The sequence below is a fragment of the Schizosaccharomyces octosporus genome (genome assembly GCF_000150505.1).
Source record: "Schizosaccharomyces octosporus yFS286 unplaced genomic scaffold supercont6.3, whole genome shotgun sequence".
Classification (NCBI taxonomy): domain Eukaryota; kingdom Fungi; phylum Ascomycota; class Schizosaccharomycetes; order Schizosaccharomycetales; family Schizosaccharomycetaceae; genus Schizosaccharomyces; species Schizosaccharomyces octosporus.
In genome coordinates this window covers 1,441,093-1,459,606 of record NW_013185621.1, presented here as the reverse complement: position 1 = coordinate 1,459,606, position 18,514 = coordinate 1,441,093, and the positions used below count along the sequence as shown (strand labels likewise).

The 18,514-nt window shown below is 36.4% G+C and overlaps 6 protein-coding genes across 6 annotated transcripts; 4 read left to right on the top strand and 2 right to left on the bottom strand.

Moving 5' to 3' along the window:
• Positions 1-14: 14 nt before the first annotated feature.
• SOCG_01203 (uncharacterized protein) lies at positions 15-1,492 on the bottom strand. Its single transcript, XM_013164158.1, has one exon. It carries the CDS (start codon positions 1,275-1,277, stop codon positions 183-185), a length of 1,095 nt encoding a protein of 364 aa, XP_013019612.1. The 5' UTR covers positions 1,278-1,492; the 3' UTR covers positions 15-182.
• Positions 1,444-4,536, bottom strand: SOCG_01202 (3'-5' exonuclease for RNA 3' ss-tail; the record flags this gene model as incomplete). The annotated part of the gene is made up of 1 exon (XM_013164157.1): positions 1,444-4,536. One exon carries the CDS (start codon positions 4,534-4,536, stop codon positions 1,597-1,599), a length of 2,940 nt encoding a protein of 979 aa, XP_013019611.1. The 3' UTR covers positions 1,444-1,596.
• Positions 4,537-4,916: 380 nt separating this feature from the next.
• SOCG_01201 (DNA replication factor A subunit Ssb3) lies at positions 4,917-5,640 on the top strand. The gene has a single exon (XM_013164156.1). It carries the CDS (start codon positions 4,974-4,976, stop codon positions 5,289-5,291), a length of 318 nt encoding a protein of 105 aa, XP_013019610.1. The 5' UTR covers positions 4,917-4,973; the 3' UTR covers positions 5,292-5,640.
• On the top strand, positions 5,574-8,511 carry SOCG_01200 (sec14 cytosolic factor family protein). The gene has a single exon (XM_013164155.1). The coding sequence runs from the start codon at positions 6,114-6,116 to the stop codon at positions 8,310-8,312; it is 2,199 nt and encodes a 732-aa protein (XP_013019609.1). The 5' UTR covers positions 5,574-6,113; the 3' UTR covers positions 8,313-8,511.
• An 82-nt stretch (positions 8,512-8,593) lies between these two features.
• Positions 8,594-17,333, top strand: SOCG_01199 (ATM checkpoint kinase). The gene is made up of 2 exons (XM_013164154.1): positions 8,594-16,686; positions 16,745-17,333. The coding sequence occupies exons 1-2, from the start codon at positions 8,749-8,751 to the stop codon at positions 17,216-17,218; spliced, it is 8,412 nt and encodes a 2,803-aa protein (XP_013019608.1). The 5' UTR covers positions 8,594-8,748; the 3' UTR covers positions 17,219-17,333.
• Positions 17,334-17,491: 158 nt separating this feature from the next.
• On the top strand, positions 17,492-18,402 carry SOCG_01198 (uncharacterized protein). Its single transcript, XM_013164153.1, has 2 exons — positions 17,492-17,867; positions 17,938-18,402. Exons 1-2 carry the CDS (start codon positions 17,544-17,546, stop codon positions 17,959-17,961), a joined length of 348 nt encoding a protein of 115 aa, XP_013019607.1. The 5' UTR covers positions 17,492-17,543; the 3' UTR covers positions 17,962-18,402.
• Positions 18,403-18,514: the final 112 nt, after the last annotated feature.

The following is an 18,514-nucleotide window of genomic DNA, read 5'->3' as shown; positions in this document are numbered from 1 at the left end:
ATGCCAGTAAATAAGCCAGGCAAAATTTGAATTTGAATATTAAAAATCAAAACTAGAAAGTGAATAGTAAAGATAATATTTTCATTAATTAGAGGTTCCTAAAATTATCTGATCATGATTCATCATTAAACGAAAAAAAACTAATTTACAAAATCCAAGTTAACTTAATGCAATAAAGTTAGTTATACATAAGGAATATTTCGTTCATTCAACCAGTCGTTCAATGTTCGAAAGTCAACGTGCACTCCATGGCTTATTAAATCATTATGAATTTGACGTAAAGGGATTGAAGCGCTTGTAGCATCAGATTTAAAAAAGTGAGGATAAATCCTTCTTCCTTTATGGCTCTTAAAAAATCTGGTGATGTTAGAGGAATTCAACATGCTTGGAATAGCTGCCTTATTGAGCTTATCATCTTCAGTTTCCAATTCATCAGCTAGTGGTTCCAACAGCTCTGAGGAATCAAAAGATTCTTCACTCACTTCCGATGTAGGAAATTCCAACATTCCAAAATACATCCCACTCTTTTCCAAGTCATAGGATTCTTTAATCCCTTTGAGAGAGTGTGTATTTGAGTGTAGCCAATATTTCACATCTATATCAGAGTGTTCATAATATTTAAGATATCCATGCTCATCGACAACTTGATTATGTTGGATTCGGGATGGGTAGGTCCATAAATATGGAGCTACTTTTTGCGGCAACTCACTCTCCATAAATCCACGTTCTGAATTCTGATTCCCTACTATTGTGGGAAAAATAGCTTTCCGACTTTTAGCATATAAACATGCTACTCGTGGCTCGAGTAATGTGTTATCGACTTTCTTCCTTATTCCAGGTTCCAAACCAGTCCCCGTCGAAGGTTTAAAAGATGTAATCGGCTTTTTCTTTGGGATAACATGTCCAAAAAAACTTGATGAAGATTTTGTTCCCTTGCCAATATTCTCTTTCCTTGGGTTTTTCTGTGAGCTGGGATTGTCGGAGTATAGCTCCCTAAATGATTTTTGCACTCGAGATGTGATGGTATATCTTGACTCTTTGGACTTCTTTTCTTTTTCTGTATATCTTCCAACTTTGGAGAAATCCTCAACCATCTGCGACTCTTTATTCACGAAAGAATGTAGCGTTTGCTGCCGCGGTCGATTATGCGACTTCATTTGATATCGAAAGTTTTGCAGCCTTTGCGAGAAAGAAGAAATTGGATTGTCATTCTCTATTTCTCCTTCCTGTCCCATTTCATTCTTCCCTTCGCTATGCTGCATCCTTGGTTGATTCATATTGTTCTTCCTTTCACTTTTTTTGTTATATGACTTTACAGTCCATTCATCTCAAAATTTGAATAATAATTAGTTCAAAAATGTTCATTCAGGACAATTTTATGTCCTTTTTTCATACAAAATAGAGCCACTACACAAAAGTACAAGCGTAGTCTCAGTAACTATGGATGTTTTCGCATGACCTCCTTATCCTACGCTAGTAAATAAACCATCCTAAACTGTTGATAATTAGAATATTTATTGAGTAAGATAAAAGAAAGAATAAAATCCTATATTATTAATATAATAGAAACAAAACAAAGTTATTTAATGTACATATCTATTCTTCAACGATTGAAACAAAAAGCTGATTTTGAAAAGGCTGAACAAGCATGATACGGACTGCCTTTCTAGTCAAATGACATTTGTCCAAGTCTAAATCAAGATTAGCAGTAGTAATCTGTGCCTTGAGTCCAAACTCTTCCAAAATAACGGTTGGTTGTCCTTCATTGTTTATTATGCCATGGCACAAAGGTAGCTTATCTTTCGGAAGTCGCGCCAAAAATTCCAAAGCCCAAAAGCGTTCCGTATATCTGCTTGTATATTTTATAAGTTTTTCTTTGATACTATAATAAGGTAAATTTTTCTCAATCTGTTCTTGCGTAATCAACTTGGACTTGTCTTTTAAGAACAAGCATTGCATTTGATAATGATTAATTAAATCCGTGTATCGACGAAGCGGAGATGTAGATTGCATATATCCTGAATTAATTCCTAAAGAAAAATGTGGAGCACCTTTGGTAGACATATAAGAAGAAGTCAAATACGGGGAGATTGGGTACATTTGTTCCAGGGGAACCTTACCCCATTCATCACGGGCACGCAAAAGTTTATCAAAGTGCTCATTAAATGAATTGTCAAAGGAGAAAGGTATATTCTGACCACGGTATATACCTGGAATACGATGTTCACTGAAAAATTTCGCACTTATGTGACCAGCCAAAATCATACATTCCGAAACCAGAAGTTCTGCAACATTCATCCCAGAATGATTTATAGTTAATGAAATGGAGGGGAAAGAGCTCCAGTAAACCGGATTCGTTCCGCTAATCATAGTCTCTGGAATTTTTTCTGGCAATAAATCCACGGACAAAGACGGCTGTTGAAACATAAACGAATTGTTTTTTTGTTTAAGGCGAGTGAATTTCTTCACCTCCTCTAAAATACTGAAGATAGCCTGTCGGTCATCGGCTGGTATCTCAGGCTCCTTGGCAAGATTTCGCGACTGCACAGAGGAATATACCGTTAGATTTTCTTTTTCATTTAGGGCAGCACAGACCTGAGAGTAAGTATAGCGCTTTACGCGAGATATCCAGCTAGGTTGGACTTTATAATCCAACACTTCACCATTCTTAGACAACTTCGCGCTAAAGGTTAATGCTCTTTGCCTATCACTTCCGTCTAGCGTCCACAACTGTTTAGTTAATCCCAACGGCAACATAAACTTCTTTTCAATGTGCGTTAAATATAGCGTCTGAAAGTTTCTCTCTGCGAAAGCCATAAGAGGGCTATTAAGATCAATCATACTCGAAGGATTTGCTATATGAATATGTAACCAAAATCCTTTTCTTTTTTTCTCAATTGAGATCGCATCATCAACCTCTAGTGTAGATGAGCTATCAATTGCAAAACAGTTTAGGTGGGTGAGATCCGTTCGTAAGTCTTCTAAAACATCCTTCGACACAGAATGACTAGGGTCAGAGAAATGTTCGTAATCCTCTTCATATTTCTTTCGGGTTTTATAATGTAACTGAGGAAAAGCAATTTGTGCTTCCGGTGCTAATAATCGAGACAACGTCCATGGAGACCAAACCCCAATATCGCACAATAATTTATGGAAATCATTGGCAGAAAAATCTTTGGTATAGTCATATAAACCTAAGTCTTTATATATATCAGACAACAGCGGATGGGGAACTTTCTGCAAGTTACACATAATCGTTTGATACTTAATGAAATTAATTATTTTCTTTTCATAATCATCCCATATGAAGGATCGCAATGGAATGGGTCTTATAGTTTTAGGACTGCTGGGGAGCGTCTTAGAACCTTCATTTTGGATGAGTTGACGCGCTTTTCGTAGAAATGTGAAGTAAGCAGGAGACTTGATACGTATGGTATGCAATACATCTTCAAAGGTTGGATCAACATATAAAGGGTTTAGAAAGACAGTTTGGATTTCCGAAAAAAGATGGTCCAAAACTACGAAATGGCGATTGCGTGTAGCAAGATACGTCAAAAGTGCGATCTTTTCAGAAATACTAGGAGTTTGGTCCTTGTATACAATCTTCAAGAGTTCAGCGAAGGTAACATGAAAAGGCATAGGTTCACGGGCTCGAAGGGTTGGATAAATCTCATTATACTTTACAAGATTATTAAAGCATGTTTCTTGAATTTCTTTGTTAATACGTTTTAGACTTCTAGTGATCATTTCCAGGTAATTGGGAGGAATTCGCAATTGGCCATTAAGCTTTTTCTTACGACAATAACGGTGAAACTCCTCAATAAACTTTGGAAATCGAAGCAAGACTCTTGGAATACGATTAAAACTCATATCACCATCTTCAGTGATGGTTGTAATTAAGTTGGCATGATTCTTAGGATTTGTACCTACATAAATTCCAATCTCTAGTCCAGTGGTGTGTGCCAAAACAAGTAAATCTCCATATTCAAATGGATGAGAAATTTCTGGAGTCGCTTGGTCTTGAATCAAATCGCTCTCCTCTTTTTCTTGCCCTTCCAATGTATTGGAAGACTCTGTATCATAGAAAATGTGAGCCCTCTTTGTAAAATCTAAAGAATTTTGAAGTACATCTTTTATAGGTACAGAAATTTTTTTTTTCCGTTCTAGCTCCAGGAGCAATTGGTCAACGTTCACAGCTGTTGGTATAGAATCATTCGAAGTGCTCTTCAATCCATCGGTCTTTTCCCTAGTAAATGAAAAAGAAGAGAACGAATTCTTTTTCAATATAGTAATTGCATTTCGTATTTGATGAGGCTCCCGACGAACACGGTTACACCAACGATGTGTATACCTCTTTAAATACGAAAAGTCATTCACGCTTCCACGAGATGGAGGTAATGTAGAACAAAACCCAACAAAAGAGCCATTTCGTAAAGAAAAAGATGGCTTAAGAAGCATAAGCAAAATAGTGCCTCGAGGTATGAATGGTAGGCTGCGTACAAGTTGGGCTTGTTTTTTCATCCAGATAGGTAACATGTTTCTTAACATATAAATGTGTTGCTCGACTTGCGAGAAGATTTAGAGAAAAACGAGGGTGGAAAATTATAACTTACTTAATTTATATTTCATTGTTTTTAATAAAATTGGTTTTTTTCTTGGCAAGTACATACACCCAGATTGACCAGAACTCAAATATACCTCCAATATATTCCTACACCATGACATCCCATCCATCAATCAAACATTTACCAAATCAAGTCAGTGTCTCTTATGGGCTCTAAAATAACAATTTTCCATAGAAGACGACATATACTTGTCAGTATTTCTCTTAAAACTTGAAGAATCGCTTTCCATTTCCAAGTAACATATGTATGTTACCCCATCGTACTTGTAATATTGTACGATCCTTACTCTTGCTACAGTCTCAGTCGATTCTTTCCTTTCACCATATATAATACACACGTTTAAAAAAAATGGAGCGCCCTACGCCGCGTGTAACTAGTGACATGCTTGGCGAATGTGCCGGCAGAACTGTCAGGATCGTTGGAAAAGTCATTCGAGTGAGTGATCGCGCCGCACAGGTGGATTGCAATGGTCAACCTTTTGAAATGAACCTTACGGTGGATAATAATTTGGAGACTATGCACTTTTACGAATTTGTGGTCTCTGTAAAGCATGATAGTTCTGTACAACTGCTTACTTGCGTCGACTTTGGTACAAGCATAGATATGGATGCGTACAAGAATCTTGTTCAATTTAGCAACAAGTATAAATCGTTATTCTACGAATAGATACCTTCCTATAATTAGGAAGTCTTCTTTTTCCATCAAATTCAAGAGAACTTAGACGTTTTGACACCGGTCAACCTTTGTCGCAGCCCGTCTTCGAGTTACTCAAAACACCACATCTAGTCATGTACGAACGATCTTTTTATACCTTTTCATTCTTGAAAAATTTTTTAATGATCAAATATTCATTTCTTATTGCTGTCAGGAATTGTTGTTTAAGGAGTTGGAACGACATCCAGCGTGCTTACTCTCCGGGTACGGAGCCTAAAGTTTACCGTCTTTTCCTAAAACACTACCCACAATAGCTACTTAGTAAGCTCTATCCAACTACCATACACGGTTGTGTTTTCTGGCTAGATCAAACCGGAAGGAATTCTGTGAAGGGAGTAAGATTTACAAAGTTTAGAATCTAGCTACGAATTCAATCCTGAAAAGACCTTACTTAGACGGGACTGTCGTCTCTTTTTTAAGTGATTAAGGACTTCATTGAAGTTTGAATTGACAATTCGAATGATCAATCTGTTAAGTTCCTTGCTTCTCTTGTCTCTTAATTCCTGTCTTTTCTCACAGTTTCATTCGTTCGGTTTTTTCCTTCGGGCTCCACGAGTTAAGCATTCCTAAATACACTTCTTCGCCAGCTTGTAAAGGGAAGCCTTTTTACGTTTTACAAATTTGGATTGTGGGTTATTAAGTATAATAAGACCAATCTAATTGAATCCGTGGGTCTCTCCTATTATCTTTGCAATCTATTGTTCATTACAACCATTCGAATATAGACTTTCATTTTTTTTGATTTCTGTTGTGATTTTTCATCTCAAGTATACAATGACGCCGAACAACCGCACTGGCAACACAAGCGGCCTCAGTCGCATCTGCAGTTCTGTGCTTGGTATTTGTACTCCTAAGAAAGAAAAAAGCGAAAAAAGTAGTCCTATCAGACCTGCTAGAAGTGTGAAAGAACAACGGCCAAATTTGACTTTAGAACCCGCTCGTTCCAATTTTAGTGAGGCATTTCCCTCTCAAATGCAGGATAGCACAACCCCCCACGGTACTCCTGAGTTTAAAAACCAATCTTTCTTTAGGAACAACGCCGTTTCCTCAAACAATCAACAACCTTCTTCCCCTAGATCTCCATTGTCTCCTCATCCGACTGCTTTGGACACGGGTAATCTTGCTTCCAATTCTCCGACAGAGCGAGGTCCAGTGCAGCAGATCAGTGAGGTTAGTTCTCCACCTTTACCATCCGGGCCACTTGAAGTAACTTCAGATACTAAAGAACAGAATTCCTCCTTGCCCGTGGATGAGTCGCCGCCGCAACTGGGTCCTACTTCTGCAAAAACAAATGACGAGCCTGTTTCTTCTGAACTAGATACCAAGTCTAAGGATGAATACTTAGCACCTGCTTCGGAACCGAGGGAGACAGAAGCGATGCCTATTAATTTCTTCCCTGAACGAAGTTCGTCTGGTTTCGCATCTTCTCCTGCTTCGTCCGATAGAAACCTGGCAGCCGAGCCGGTGAAACAATCGGGATCTTCGACTTCATCGCATGAAACTATTGTACCACAACCTGTGGATGCAAGAATTGATAACAATCAAAATACAGAAAGTCAAGGTATGACGAACAATATAGCTGAACCGGAACCTTTACCTGATTCTTCGACAATTAATGAAGTGAATAAAACTGGAAACATGGAAGGACCTAAGGTGAGTACCGGTGGTAATACTGAAGGCCTAGAAGAACAGTCCAAAAAAGAATTGAATGATGCTGGTGCTGAAAAACCAATCGAGCCATCTACACTACCTAACGAAGTCGAAGCAGATGGTGCATGGAATGCCCCTCTTCCATTTCCCAGTCCTCATTGTCAGTTGAAACCTCAGTACTTGGACGAAGATTTAACTGAAGAACAAAAGAGTATGTATAAAGAAGTATTCATATTTTGCCAAGATTTGAAAAGTATTCCTGTTTCACCCAAATCAGAAGAAAAAGAAGGATTGTCAGAAATCGAAAAATACTTTCTTACTAAAGAATGCATATTAAGATTTTTACGTGCTACAAAGTGGAATGCAGCTACTACCAAAAAACGCATCCTTGATACTCTTGTATGGCGCCGTCAGTTTGGAGTTAACAATATGGATCCTGATGAGGTACAGGAAGAAAATGCTACCGGAAAGCAGGTATTGTTGGGATTTGATAAAGATGGACGTCCTTGCTTGTATTTGTACCCTGGTAGACAAAACACGAAAACTTCACCTCTTCAAATTCGTCATTTAGTATTTTCGCTTGAATGTGCTATTGAGTTGATGCCGCCAGGCGTGGAAACTTTGGCTTTACTTATCAACTTTAAAGCATCTTCTAACCGATCTAATCCCAGTGTTGGCCAAGGAAAAGAAGTCCTTAATATTCTTCAGACTCACTATTGTGAGCGTCTTGGTAAGGCGTTGGTTATCAATATTCCCTGGGCTGTCTGGGGCTTTTTTAAATTGATATCTCCCTTTATAGATCCGATTACACGAGAGAAGCTTAAATTCAACGAACCTTTGGAGCGTTATGTTCCAATGGATCAGCTTGATACAAATTTTGGAGGTTCTCTGAAATTTGAATATTTTCATGAAAAGTATTGGCCTAAAATTGTAGAATTATGTAAAACCCGTCGTGAAAATGGACTTGAGCGATGGAGAAAGATGGGCTCGAAAATTGGTACTAGTGAATGGGATATAAAGGGTGGGAATAATTATATAAATGACATGAAAAATTATATTCGTCCTGGACTCGGCAATCGTTCCGGTTCTCCTACAATGAACGAAGAAAAACAGAGGGAGTCGCCTATAAAATCCAAAGATTCGGATTCTCACAATGTGGACTCTGAATATTCAAATGGAAAGAAGAATGATTTTGGAACCTACATAAATGATGAACGCCAGCGAGTACAACAAACTCCTCAGGAAACGGAAGTGGTACATAATAGAAATATGTCTATGGCTAGTGATGCTGGATCATTTGTTACTGCAGATGGTATGGATTGAAATACTAAAATGCATTAAGGGTTTTACCTCATTTGCTTCCTTTTATTATGTTATTGGCGTTAGCTTTAACGGGGGAAACGCGCTCTTTAATAGATGAAAATTATTTTAATTCAAACTGGACGCGTGGTCTTTTGTAAAAACAGTTAAAGCTTTTATAGTATTTAATAAACTTTATATATATCAACATAAACAGATGGTTATTCATAATACTTGTAAACTGACGTATTTAAATATTTATCTTGTCTAAAATAGGGTCCGGATTTTCACTGACTAGGCGTTCTTTTGAAACGCCGGCTACATTTACGCGCTTTGCTACGAAGTATTAACAACACTAGGTATTTGGTGTACCTATTGCAAAACGTATAAATTAGAATATAAAAGGAAGAATGATTATATAACTACCTTTTTTAAAGAAAAAGAAGGAAATTGAACGCATATGGCCGGGCTAGCTAAAATACTAGATGAGGTTTCATCACAAAAAATCAAAACCAGAAACGACGCCATTGAAGAACTTCGAGCCTTCATAATATATTCCAGAAATAGGAACGAATTGAATGGAGAAAATTGCTTGACAATACAACGAATTATTGAGCGGTTGTTTGAAGTGGAAAGAGAAACCAATTACCAAAACACCAAAAGGCAAGTATCTATTGCTGCAATTAATGAAAGGTTCCAAAAATTGAGTAGCTTGTTTCGACTCTACGTAGAAAGTTTTATACTGATCTTTCCGGAGTCTCAAATACCAACGTTATTGTCTTTCGTGCGAAACTTTACCTTTACTCCCAAAGACACAATATGTGATCCTGTGTGTTTGGATTTTGGAAAATCTTTGCATCTGTTGTTTTCCCACTCTCCTCATGTGCAGCATCTGCAATTCGTCGATTGGCAAAATACGTTACTTTATTGTCTGAAATCTGTTGAAGACCTTAGTTTCGTGGATGAATCGTATGTGAGCGATAGTGAAGAAGAAACTATAGCTTCGCAAGGCTCAAAAAGTGAAAAATCTATTTGGCGATCTCACGATGTTATTCGAATAAAGCCAGAGATTGTGGAATACGTGACTGTAATAGAATTATTAATAAATTGGTTTGCGGCACCAATATACCTAGTCCAAAAGGAAGTACTCAGCTTTTTTCGAAGTTTCTTTAAAAACTTCAACCAAGAAACAAATGCTCATTTACCTGCCTTGAATACGCTGTTTCGAATATGCGTCTATATTGTAACTAATGATCGATCTTCCGCATTGCAAGTAACGGAACTCATCCTTCAAGTTTTAGAACTAGGTCAGAAATGGAAAAGACCAGCATTGAGGAGTTCATTATTGCAATGTCTAGCAGCTTCATTTCCCATATGGTCAGATTATACTATATGGCATCTGAATTCTTCAGAATCATTCTTTACTTTTGAGCTGCTGGAGTCTTCTTTTGATGTTTTTCGTATAATGTTGCAGGCCTACGGGGACGTAAGTCATGTCAACTTGTCAATATTTGTTTTCGACGCAATTCAAAGAAAGCGAAATTTTGCATCTTTATTTCATCCAGATTTTCTTCTTTCTTATGAAATTTGTGACAACGATTACTCAGATTTCTATTATATTTACTTATTCATGGCTCAGATTGTATGTTTGATGGAACATTGTAATATCGCACGATCCTCCTCAAATTGTTCAAAGAAACTCAAAAACAATATTTCGTTTTCAACCCTGTTATCAAGCCTTAATTCGCCAGATGTGGAAGAATCTATTTTTTCAGTGCAACTTCTTTCCATAATAGTCTCTATTTCTTCCTCTTTGAATCATGAGCAAGTAAATGACCTTACTAAGAATTCACTCGTCATGGTTGAAGCCAAAAGCTCTTCAAACTGTTGGTATTACTTTCTTTTAAGTAATGTATGCTACAATATGACTTATAGTAAAGTTCTATCTGAACCTGTACTTATAAGTATTCTTACTTCGTCGATCCGGGGCTTATTGTTTAACGAAACATCTTCAGTGTGTTATCATTTAGCGTCATATTTTCATATTTTTCAGCCTCTCTCATTTCCAAAGTTATTCCCTTACCTTGTGCAGAGTATGTCGATGTCAGAAAATCATTTTCTGGATATCTCTCACGAGGCTTTGATTTTTTGGAAAACAATGTATGTTTTGCTTCAAGATTATAACTCCGTCAGGAAAGCACGTTTTTTTCATTATTTCCACCTTTGGATTTTTCAATATCTAGACAAATCATATATTGCTCAAGATATTGGTGATTTTTTGAAGTCTCCATCTCTCTTTGATGAGATTATGGATCTAATAATTTTTCTATATTTTAAAAAAATATCAGCAATTCCTACAGGATCCAGTGATGAGCCCGTACGCGATTACACGCTTCTGTTTTTAGAAGATGCATGGGTGTATTTGAAATCTCAGGATCTTGATTATGATGGGTTAAAATTGGATAGATTTTCTAAAGAAAATCTTCAGAATACGTGGGATAATGTAGAAGAACTAGAAGCATTGATCAAAATGTTAGAACCCAGCCTAAAATCGATGTTAGGTGGGTTACATGGTCAATCTTCAGGTAATATGCAAGAATTAGAAGGAAAATTGACTTTCCTTTTCACTTTGTTTTTTATACATACATATCTTGGTTATATGATGAATGTATTCCACCAGAAGAAGGCAGATACTTCCTGTATTAATTTCGATAACGATGTTATCATATCTGTATCTACTTTTATAAAGGATTCTAAAGTATTAGTGGAACCAATTGCTCTAGTGTTAACTAGTGTTTTGCGATTCACGATATCGTGTTCTGATAAATCAATCCGTCTTGGTGATAAACTGACGGATACAATTCCTTCTGCTTTATCAATATTATTAGTGGTGATTTTAAAAAATTGCTCAGCCTTACAGAGTAGTGAAGCTCAGCAACTCGACGTAGTTGATGAGGATTTTTCTGACGATATCTCTGTGTACAGGCCCGAAAATTTTGTTCAACCCTCCGTTACTATAAGTGATATAAATAGCTTACGAAAAAAAAAGGTTATAGGCTGTATTGTGTCTATACAGAGTAAGTTGGACAGCATGTCCGGTTATAACGAAAACGGCCTTCGTAATATCATATATTTATGTGATCCTCGAAATTTTTGCTATCTTTCGCTATCATTTTACCAATACTTTTACGACGTTGCATGTGTATCCGAATCTGTAGCTCTAAATGCGCTACAAATATTCGCCCAAAAAGTCTTGATGGACTATTGTTTTGAGCGTGATGAATCTTATTTACTTCAGTTTGTTAATATTTTTCGAATCTTACTAATCCATCGAGTACTATTCGGCCCTTCCGGAAGGAAATTGGTATTGAAGATAATGAAGTTCATTCGAAAAGTAATGCTCGAAAATAGATACTCTTCTTCTAGCGGACGGATTTTTTTAAATTCTTTTCTATTGAAATTTTCTGAGGATGTTTCTGAAATTGGTTTGGCTCATGATTCGAGAACGACCATCAAACAATTAATCCTTGATCCTGAACCTATAGTGGTATTTCAGCTGAGTTCAGGTATCTCCGAATATCTAATGAAAGTTAAGAACAAAGAAGTAAAAGAGTCTTTGGAAGAATTTGTGTGTTCCGTGGTTCCTGAAAATGAAAGCAGGAAATTTGCGTTGATTCAATTCATTGTTCTGCTGGTCAAAACTCAGAATTGCTATCGTCCAGAGTTATTACTAAAAGTTTTAAAACTTTCTAATTCGGAGAAAGGGTCTAGTATAATCACATATCTTTTAAAAGCAACTGATGACTATAGATTTAGTTTGGAAAATCTTTTTAGAACTTACAAGTTTGAACTTCTTTGGGTGTTCGTTGAAAAAGACTTACAATTTACTAAAAATGACTTCTTTGAATTTCCGTTTCAATCACTCTATCGAAGTGGATTAGATTTTATTAAAGATAATATTGACACGGCAACTCTAATTCTTCTTTTGACACGAAACCAAAGACTAGCCCAGCTATTGTGCTCCAGAATTTCTGTTTCCTTTACAGACATTAAAGAAAGACTTGTTCCAAAGCTAAAAGTTGCAAATACCCTCACAAATATAGGAGTCTCGAACGAAGGTTTGCATCGAAACTTGACTATACATTGTGGGTCTGATTTCAAAAATGTAGTTGATTGCATATTATTTCCTCTTTCCTTTATTAAAGACTATAGTGGGATTAGAAAAAATTTGAAGGAAGCTTTCTCTTCTGTTTTCGTTGTTTATGAGCAATTATTTATTTTCGAAGAAGAATCTTTGGAACTTGAATATACTGAATCTTTCTCGTTCCCATCAGTTAATGTTATAAATTATCTTAATTATATTAGCAGTACGATCGGATCGTCTGCTTATGTGTATTCTCTGATGTGCATGATAATAAGAAAAATTGGTTTGCGGATATACTGGGAACCAGACGATTTTCTTCTGAAGCGTTGCATTTACCAGCTTTGCTTATTTTTGTCCTTCTTTGATAAGTTTGCAAAACCGAACTATGTTATAATGATAATAGTAAGTTTGGCTAAAGAACTTATTCAAATACCTTCATTGGCATCCCTTGGCATAGGGATTCTGAGATACTATTTAAAACGCTTTAATATTGAAAACACATTTGATTCTGTATACCTCGTCAACGTTTGCACGGAGATATTAGGTTTATGTCATAATTCTACTAATTTAACGAAAGATACACTAAGCTTCTTCTATGGTTGGTTCAGTGGTTTTTTGAATAATATAACTTCTTCTCTTGATGTTGAAAATGGATTTGGCTTTTTGCGTTGCTACGCAAATTATGTTCAGGCTTTACCGGTTGATTGGAATAACTGGACTCCCATACTAGAATCATTATTTTTAGGTACAACTGTTTTACCAATTTTACTCAAAGAAAGTAATACCTCCTTATATTTCTGGCAATCGCTCTACTCTTGTCCCCTGCATGCCTTTGGAAAAGCGCTACCTGAAATATGTAAGTATTATGAATTATGTGATACATCTAAATTTCCTAAATATTTAAAGACTTACTATTCGAATTTAATGGGAGCATCTTTCCTTTCCTTAACCGATGAGAAAAATGAATCGTTAATGAATAACCCAAATAATGTTAATCATGAGAATATAACGTTCACTAATATGAGAAAAGACGTCTTTAAGCATATTCTGAAAGAGGTTGCTTTGCTCTTATTTTCATATAATTTCTTTTATGGATCCTTTATTGAAGGCTGTATCAGGCTTTTTTTACATGAGGACGTTGATCATGAATATGAGAGTTGTTTGCCTTTCGGTTGCAGTTCAATTCTATATGAGACTTACAGCACATTCGAATTTGAAATACCTTCAAATAATTCCAGCCTAACTAACTCTAAAAACGATCGGCTCTATTTATGGGTAAACACAGCCGTTGCTGAATTACTGGCTCAACTAGATAAGACAAATGAAGTTCGTGCTCTCTTTTTATTGAATACAAAAGTAAAGGGGATTTCTCTTCATTTTTTCCATCATATAGTGCATATGGTACTGCTTGATCATGAGTTTCATGGTCGAAATAAAGCAGCTTTTGAGTATATAACGTCTTTGATTTCCGAAGGTATAAAACAATCAAGGGAGAATTCTATACGGGAATTATGTATGAAAGTTATTTTGTATCTTCGAAAACAGCCAAAAATTCGTGAAAATACACCTTTTACAAGGAATTTTTGGCTTAAGATTGATTATTCTCTTGCATCTGAGGCGGCATATCAGAGCGGTCTCTATGAGCAGAGTCTGCTGTTTTTGAATTTACATGAAACGGAAACCTCAGAATACGATAAGAGTCATCTTTCCAATGTCTTAACAGGCTTGGACTGGTTAGACGTCTATTATGGGATACATCGAGAGACCAACTTTCGTAATATATTAATGAAAGCTGTTCATGAGAAAAAGAATTTTTTAGCTATATCTTACCTCGATGCCATGGATTTTATCGGTTCACAATCAATTCCTAATAGGAAAATGACTATGTCTAATATTTTGATGAACGGTGGGTTTTACAGTTTAAATGAAAGCTATGTCGATCGTTTAAAAAGCCAGAGCTCAATTGATGAATGTAATAACGAAATTTATGCTTCTGCTTGGAGGATGCAGAAATGGGATTTACCTCCTGTGGGTGATACAACAGAGTTTGATGGAAGAGTCTATGGATTATTGCAAATTGCATACGATTCAGATTCAAAAGAAGTTGAGCAGCGGACTGATGATTTGATATGTCGTTTCTTAAATGTTAAACATCAGTCCGGTGAAAAAGAAACTTTATTCTTTCATTCTCTGATTTCTAGATTTACTTCTTTTTTTTTTAGAGAAGGATGGAACATAAACGAGGATCTCTACGATAGATTAATTAACGAAAAGATGTTGGTACTGGAACGTTATGACTATATCGAACCTTTACTAAGTTTCCAAAATGTCGCTTTCTCTTTACTAGAGCACCGGGCAGAATGTTTAGGTGAACATAATCTGAATGAAATTCGAAAGAAGCATATTTTTTCTCTGTTAAGAAACGGAGAAGTATATCTTCTTACCGGGAAATTACAGTTAGCTTTGTCCACAGCAATGTCTAGTGAATCGTTATACAGTGAGTATTTTGCAGACGATAAGGATATCCGCCGAAAGGTTGATTTTTTGACATCAAGAATATTATGGGAAAAAAAGGAAACTTCGGATGCCATTTGCTTGCTAAAACAATCTTTGGACAGTACTGAATGTTCTACTCCAATTTCATCTCTATGCCATGCTTATCTTGGAAAATGGCTTTTTGTGACCAAGTCGGAAAAGACAGAGTTTATCTTAGAAAACTGTTTTGAAAAGGCCCTTGCGTATATATCGAATTTAGATGATACTACATGTTCAAAAATTCATTACATGTTTGCTTCATTTTGTGACGCTAATTATTCTAGTCCTGAACTTCATGAAGAATTTAAGAGAGCTGAGAGGCTTTATCTCGAGAAGAAGGATGACATTTTGCAGTTGGAGGATTCCTTGAAGTTATGTAAACAAGAAAAAGAAAAGAAGGTTTTAAAACATCATTATTCAAGAGAAATGGCAGCACTCCTTTCCGATCAGCGAGAGTACCAGGCACTTTGTATTTCAAAAGATATGATGCTGAAAAAGGGTATCATTCATTATTTAAAGAGTTTGTGTAATAGCGATGAAAATGATGTTGCGATATCTAGATTCTGTATCATGTGGCTTTCTAATTCCGGTTCAGAAACACTAAATGCTGAAATTGAGAACTATATTTTAGATACACCTCGTAAGAAGTTTATCCCAGTTTATTATCAACTGGCTGCGAGGCTTCTCAATGATGGCAGCAAATTTCAGAATTTACTAGGACGGATATGTTTTGATGTTGCCCAATTGCATCCGTATCATTCGCTGCACGTGCTTTATTCCTTAATTTCTAGTCCATCTGAAGTGGAGGTAAAAAATGTTGAGTCACGTTTCACGGCGGTTCAAAACATCATGAGGACTTTACAAAGTTCTGGTGAATCTAAATCACTAATACGCAAGCTCTTGAGGGTTTTCATCAACTACGTTACTCTAGCTGAGTGGAACCCTCGAAGCAAACTTGTTAGTACACAATTTAGCCGTTCTCCTTGTGCTACGTGGTTTTTGAATGATTTTCCGCAACTGGATTTAGCACCATTAACTTCACATTTGGAAATTAGTGACATTGCGGACTATTCTGCTGTGCCTACAGTTATTTCTTTTTCTAACAGCATCGGATTTGCTTCTGGTATTAATGTTCCCAAGATTGTGAAATGCACTAGCTCTGATGGGAAAATACATAAACAACTAGTGAAAGGTGGAAATGACGATTTACGACAAGATGCAGTAATGGAACAAGTATTCGAGCAAGTAAATGGTTTTTTGAAAAATTACAGATCAACAATGCAAAGGAAATTAAGTATGAGAACCTACAAAGTGATACCTTTAGCACTAAAAACAGGTGTTATTGAATGGGTATTAAATACGGTTCCATTGGCAGACTATTTGGATCCTGCTCACAAGCTCTATTATCCTAAAGATTGGTCATTGAATGTCTGTCGAAAGCTGATAGCGGAAAAACAAATGGAAGATACGACCACTCGTTTGAAGGTTTTCGACCTAGTCTGTAGGCACTATCATCCGGTATTCCGCCATTTTTTCTTTGAAAAATATCCGGATCCAATGGTTTGGTTTGAAACTCAGACGAACTATTCAAGGAGCACCGCTGTTGCATCCGTTCTGGGATACGTTTTGGGACTTGGAGATCGACATGCCAATAACATATTGGTAGATGTAACATCAGGTCAGGTTGTACATATTGATCTTGGCATTACATTTGAGCAAGTAAGTGGTACAAGGGAAATACAGGCTTCGGGATAATGTTTATGCTAACCATCCATAGGGGAAAAAATTACCTGTACCGGAATGTGTTCCATTTCGATTGACTCGAGATGTTGTAGATGGCATGGGTATAACAGGCGTAGAAGGTGTATTTCGTCGTTCCATGGAGTTTACTCTCAAAACTCTTAGAAATGAAGTGGAATCATTAGTTTCTATATTAGAGGTACTACGATACGATCCCTTGTTTTCGTGGTTGATGTCTCCTGTACGAAGGATGCGGAAGCAAAAGTTGCAAACTGAAAGTTTAGAGAATGAAGAGGACATGGAAGAAAGTACTTCCTCCATGTACAAGGATTCCAAAGGAAAACGCATAACTCAATCTGTAGAAAGTGAAGCTGAAAGGGCACTGTTAGTGGTAAAGAAAAAGTTATCCAACACTTTGTCAATAGAAGCTTCGGTTGGAGAATTGATCCGAATTGCTGGCGATCCAGGTCAGTTGTCTCTCATGTTTTGCGGATGGTCTGCATTCCAATGATAAAGCTCAAAGAACGATGAATTGGGTTGGATGGTTTTTTTTTTATGAATTTTATGATACGTGTAAAATTACAATAACAAATAATGTTGATGACTTGGTATTATTCTTACGAAACTAGTTTCATGTTTAATAAATGTCCAATGTTCAACGGAATTCTCAACTATCAAGCCAATAGGAGCAGTTATTAGAATCTCTTGTTTGCTTTTATTTATTAATTGAACTCCATTTAAAACTGTTAATAATTAAATTTTCTCATTTTTCTAAACCTGATGTTCAGTGCAGTAGATGTACCACCTGTCTTTTACCAACATCGAAAATTGACACGATGGCCAAGAAACAATCCGTAAGAAGTAGGAACTTTAGAAGATCCGATCCTGCAGAAGACGACAGGATCGAAAGATACTCTACTGGTGAAGAAAAGCCTCAAAGTGTAAAAGAAAGAGTTTCTAAAGAAATCGCGACCATTGCCCTGCGTTCCGGAAATTCAGGAGAAAATGGCGTTAGCAAGAAGAAGAGGCAAAAAAAGGATGTAAACAAGAATCGAAAAGAAAAGCTGGAAGCAGCTATGAAGGCACAAGCTCGGGAAGAGCGTCTGGAAACTAAAGTTTCAAAAGCACAAAAGAAACACGAGAAACTAAAGCAAAGAAGGGTATGTACTGATTAGAAAGGGATCAATCAGTGAATTTTCAATGGAGAATGGAAACTAATACGGACTTTAGAAGGGAGACGATGAGCAGGAATAGATTCGGAAGCTTTAAATAAGGAATACACTATGGGTAATGGATAACTAAGGGTTTTTTTTTGGTTGTATTACAATTTTAATTTTGGTTTCCTGAGCAAGTTGGTTGCTTCTGTATTGGCAAGAAAATTAGACGCCTTTCGTATTGTGGCATGAAGGAGTATAAATTTATGCTGAACATTACGGTCGCCGGTTTTGAAATTTAAATCAAAAACTTACAAAGTACATTATACTTTCTGGGTCTATATTTATGCGAAATGCTTTCCTGGTGAGTTTTTGCTAACGTTTAAAGCATACTTATTTCGCTTTGTTTGCCTTGTTAGTCAGCTGGCACTAACTGAAAGGATTCGCTTTATTTTTTCTTGGCATGTTTTAATCATATTTTCCTTTTCTGTTTATGAACAGTAATGAAATACGTGGGCGAATATGATAAAAATTAATAATATATTATTAAAAAACTGTATATAACCAAAAAAAGTAGAAGCAAAGAGATTCTTCTTTGAAATAAATAACTTTTCATTCATTAATAAAATTTTTCTTTTTTGCCATTCGAATTG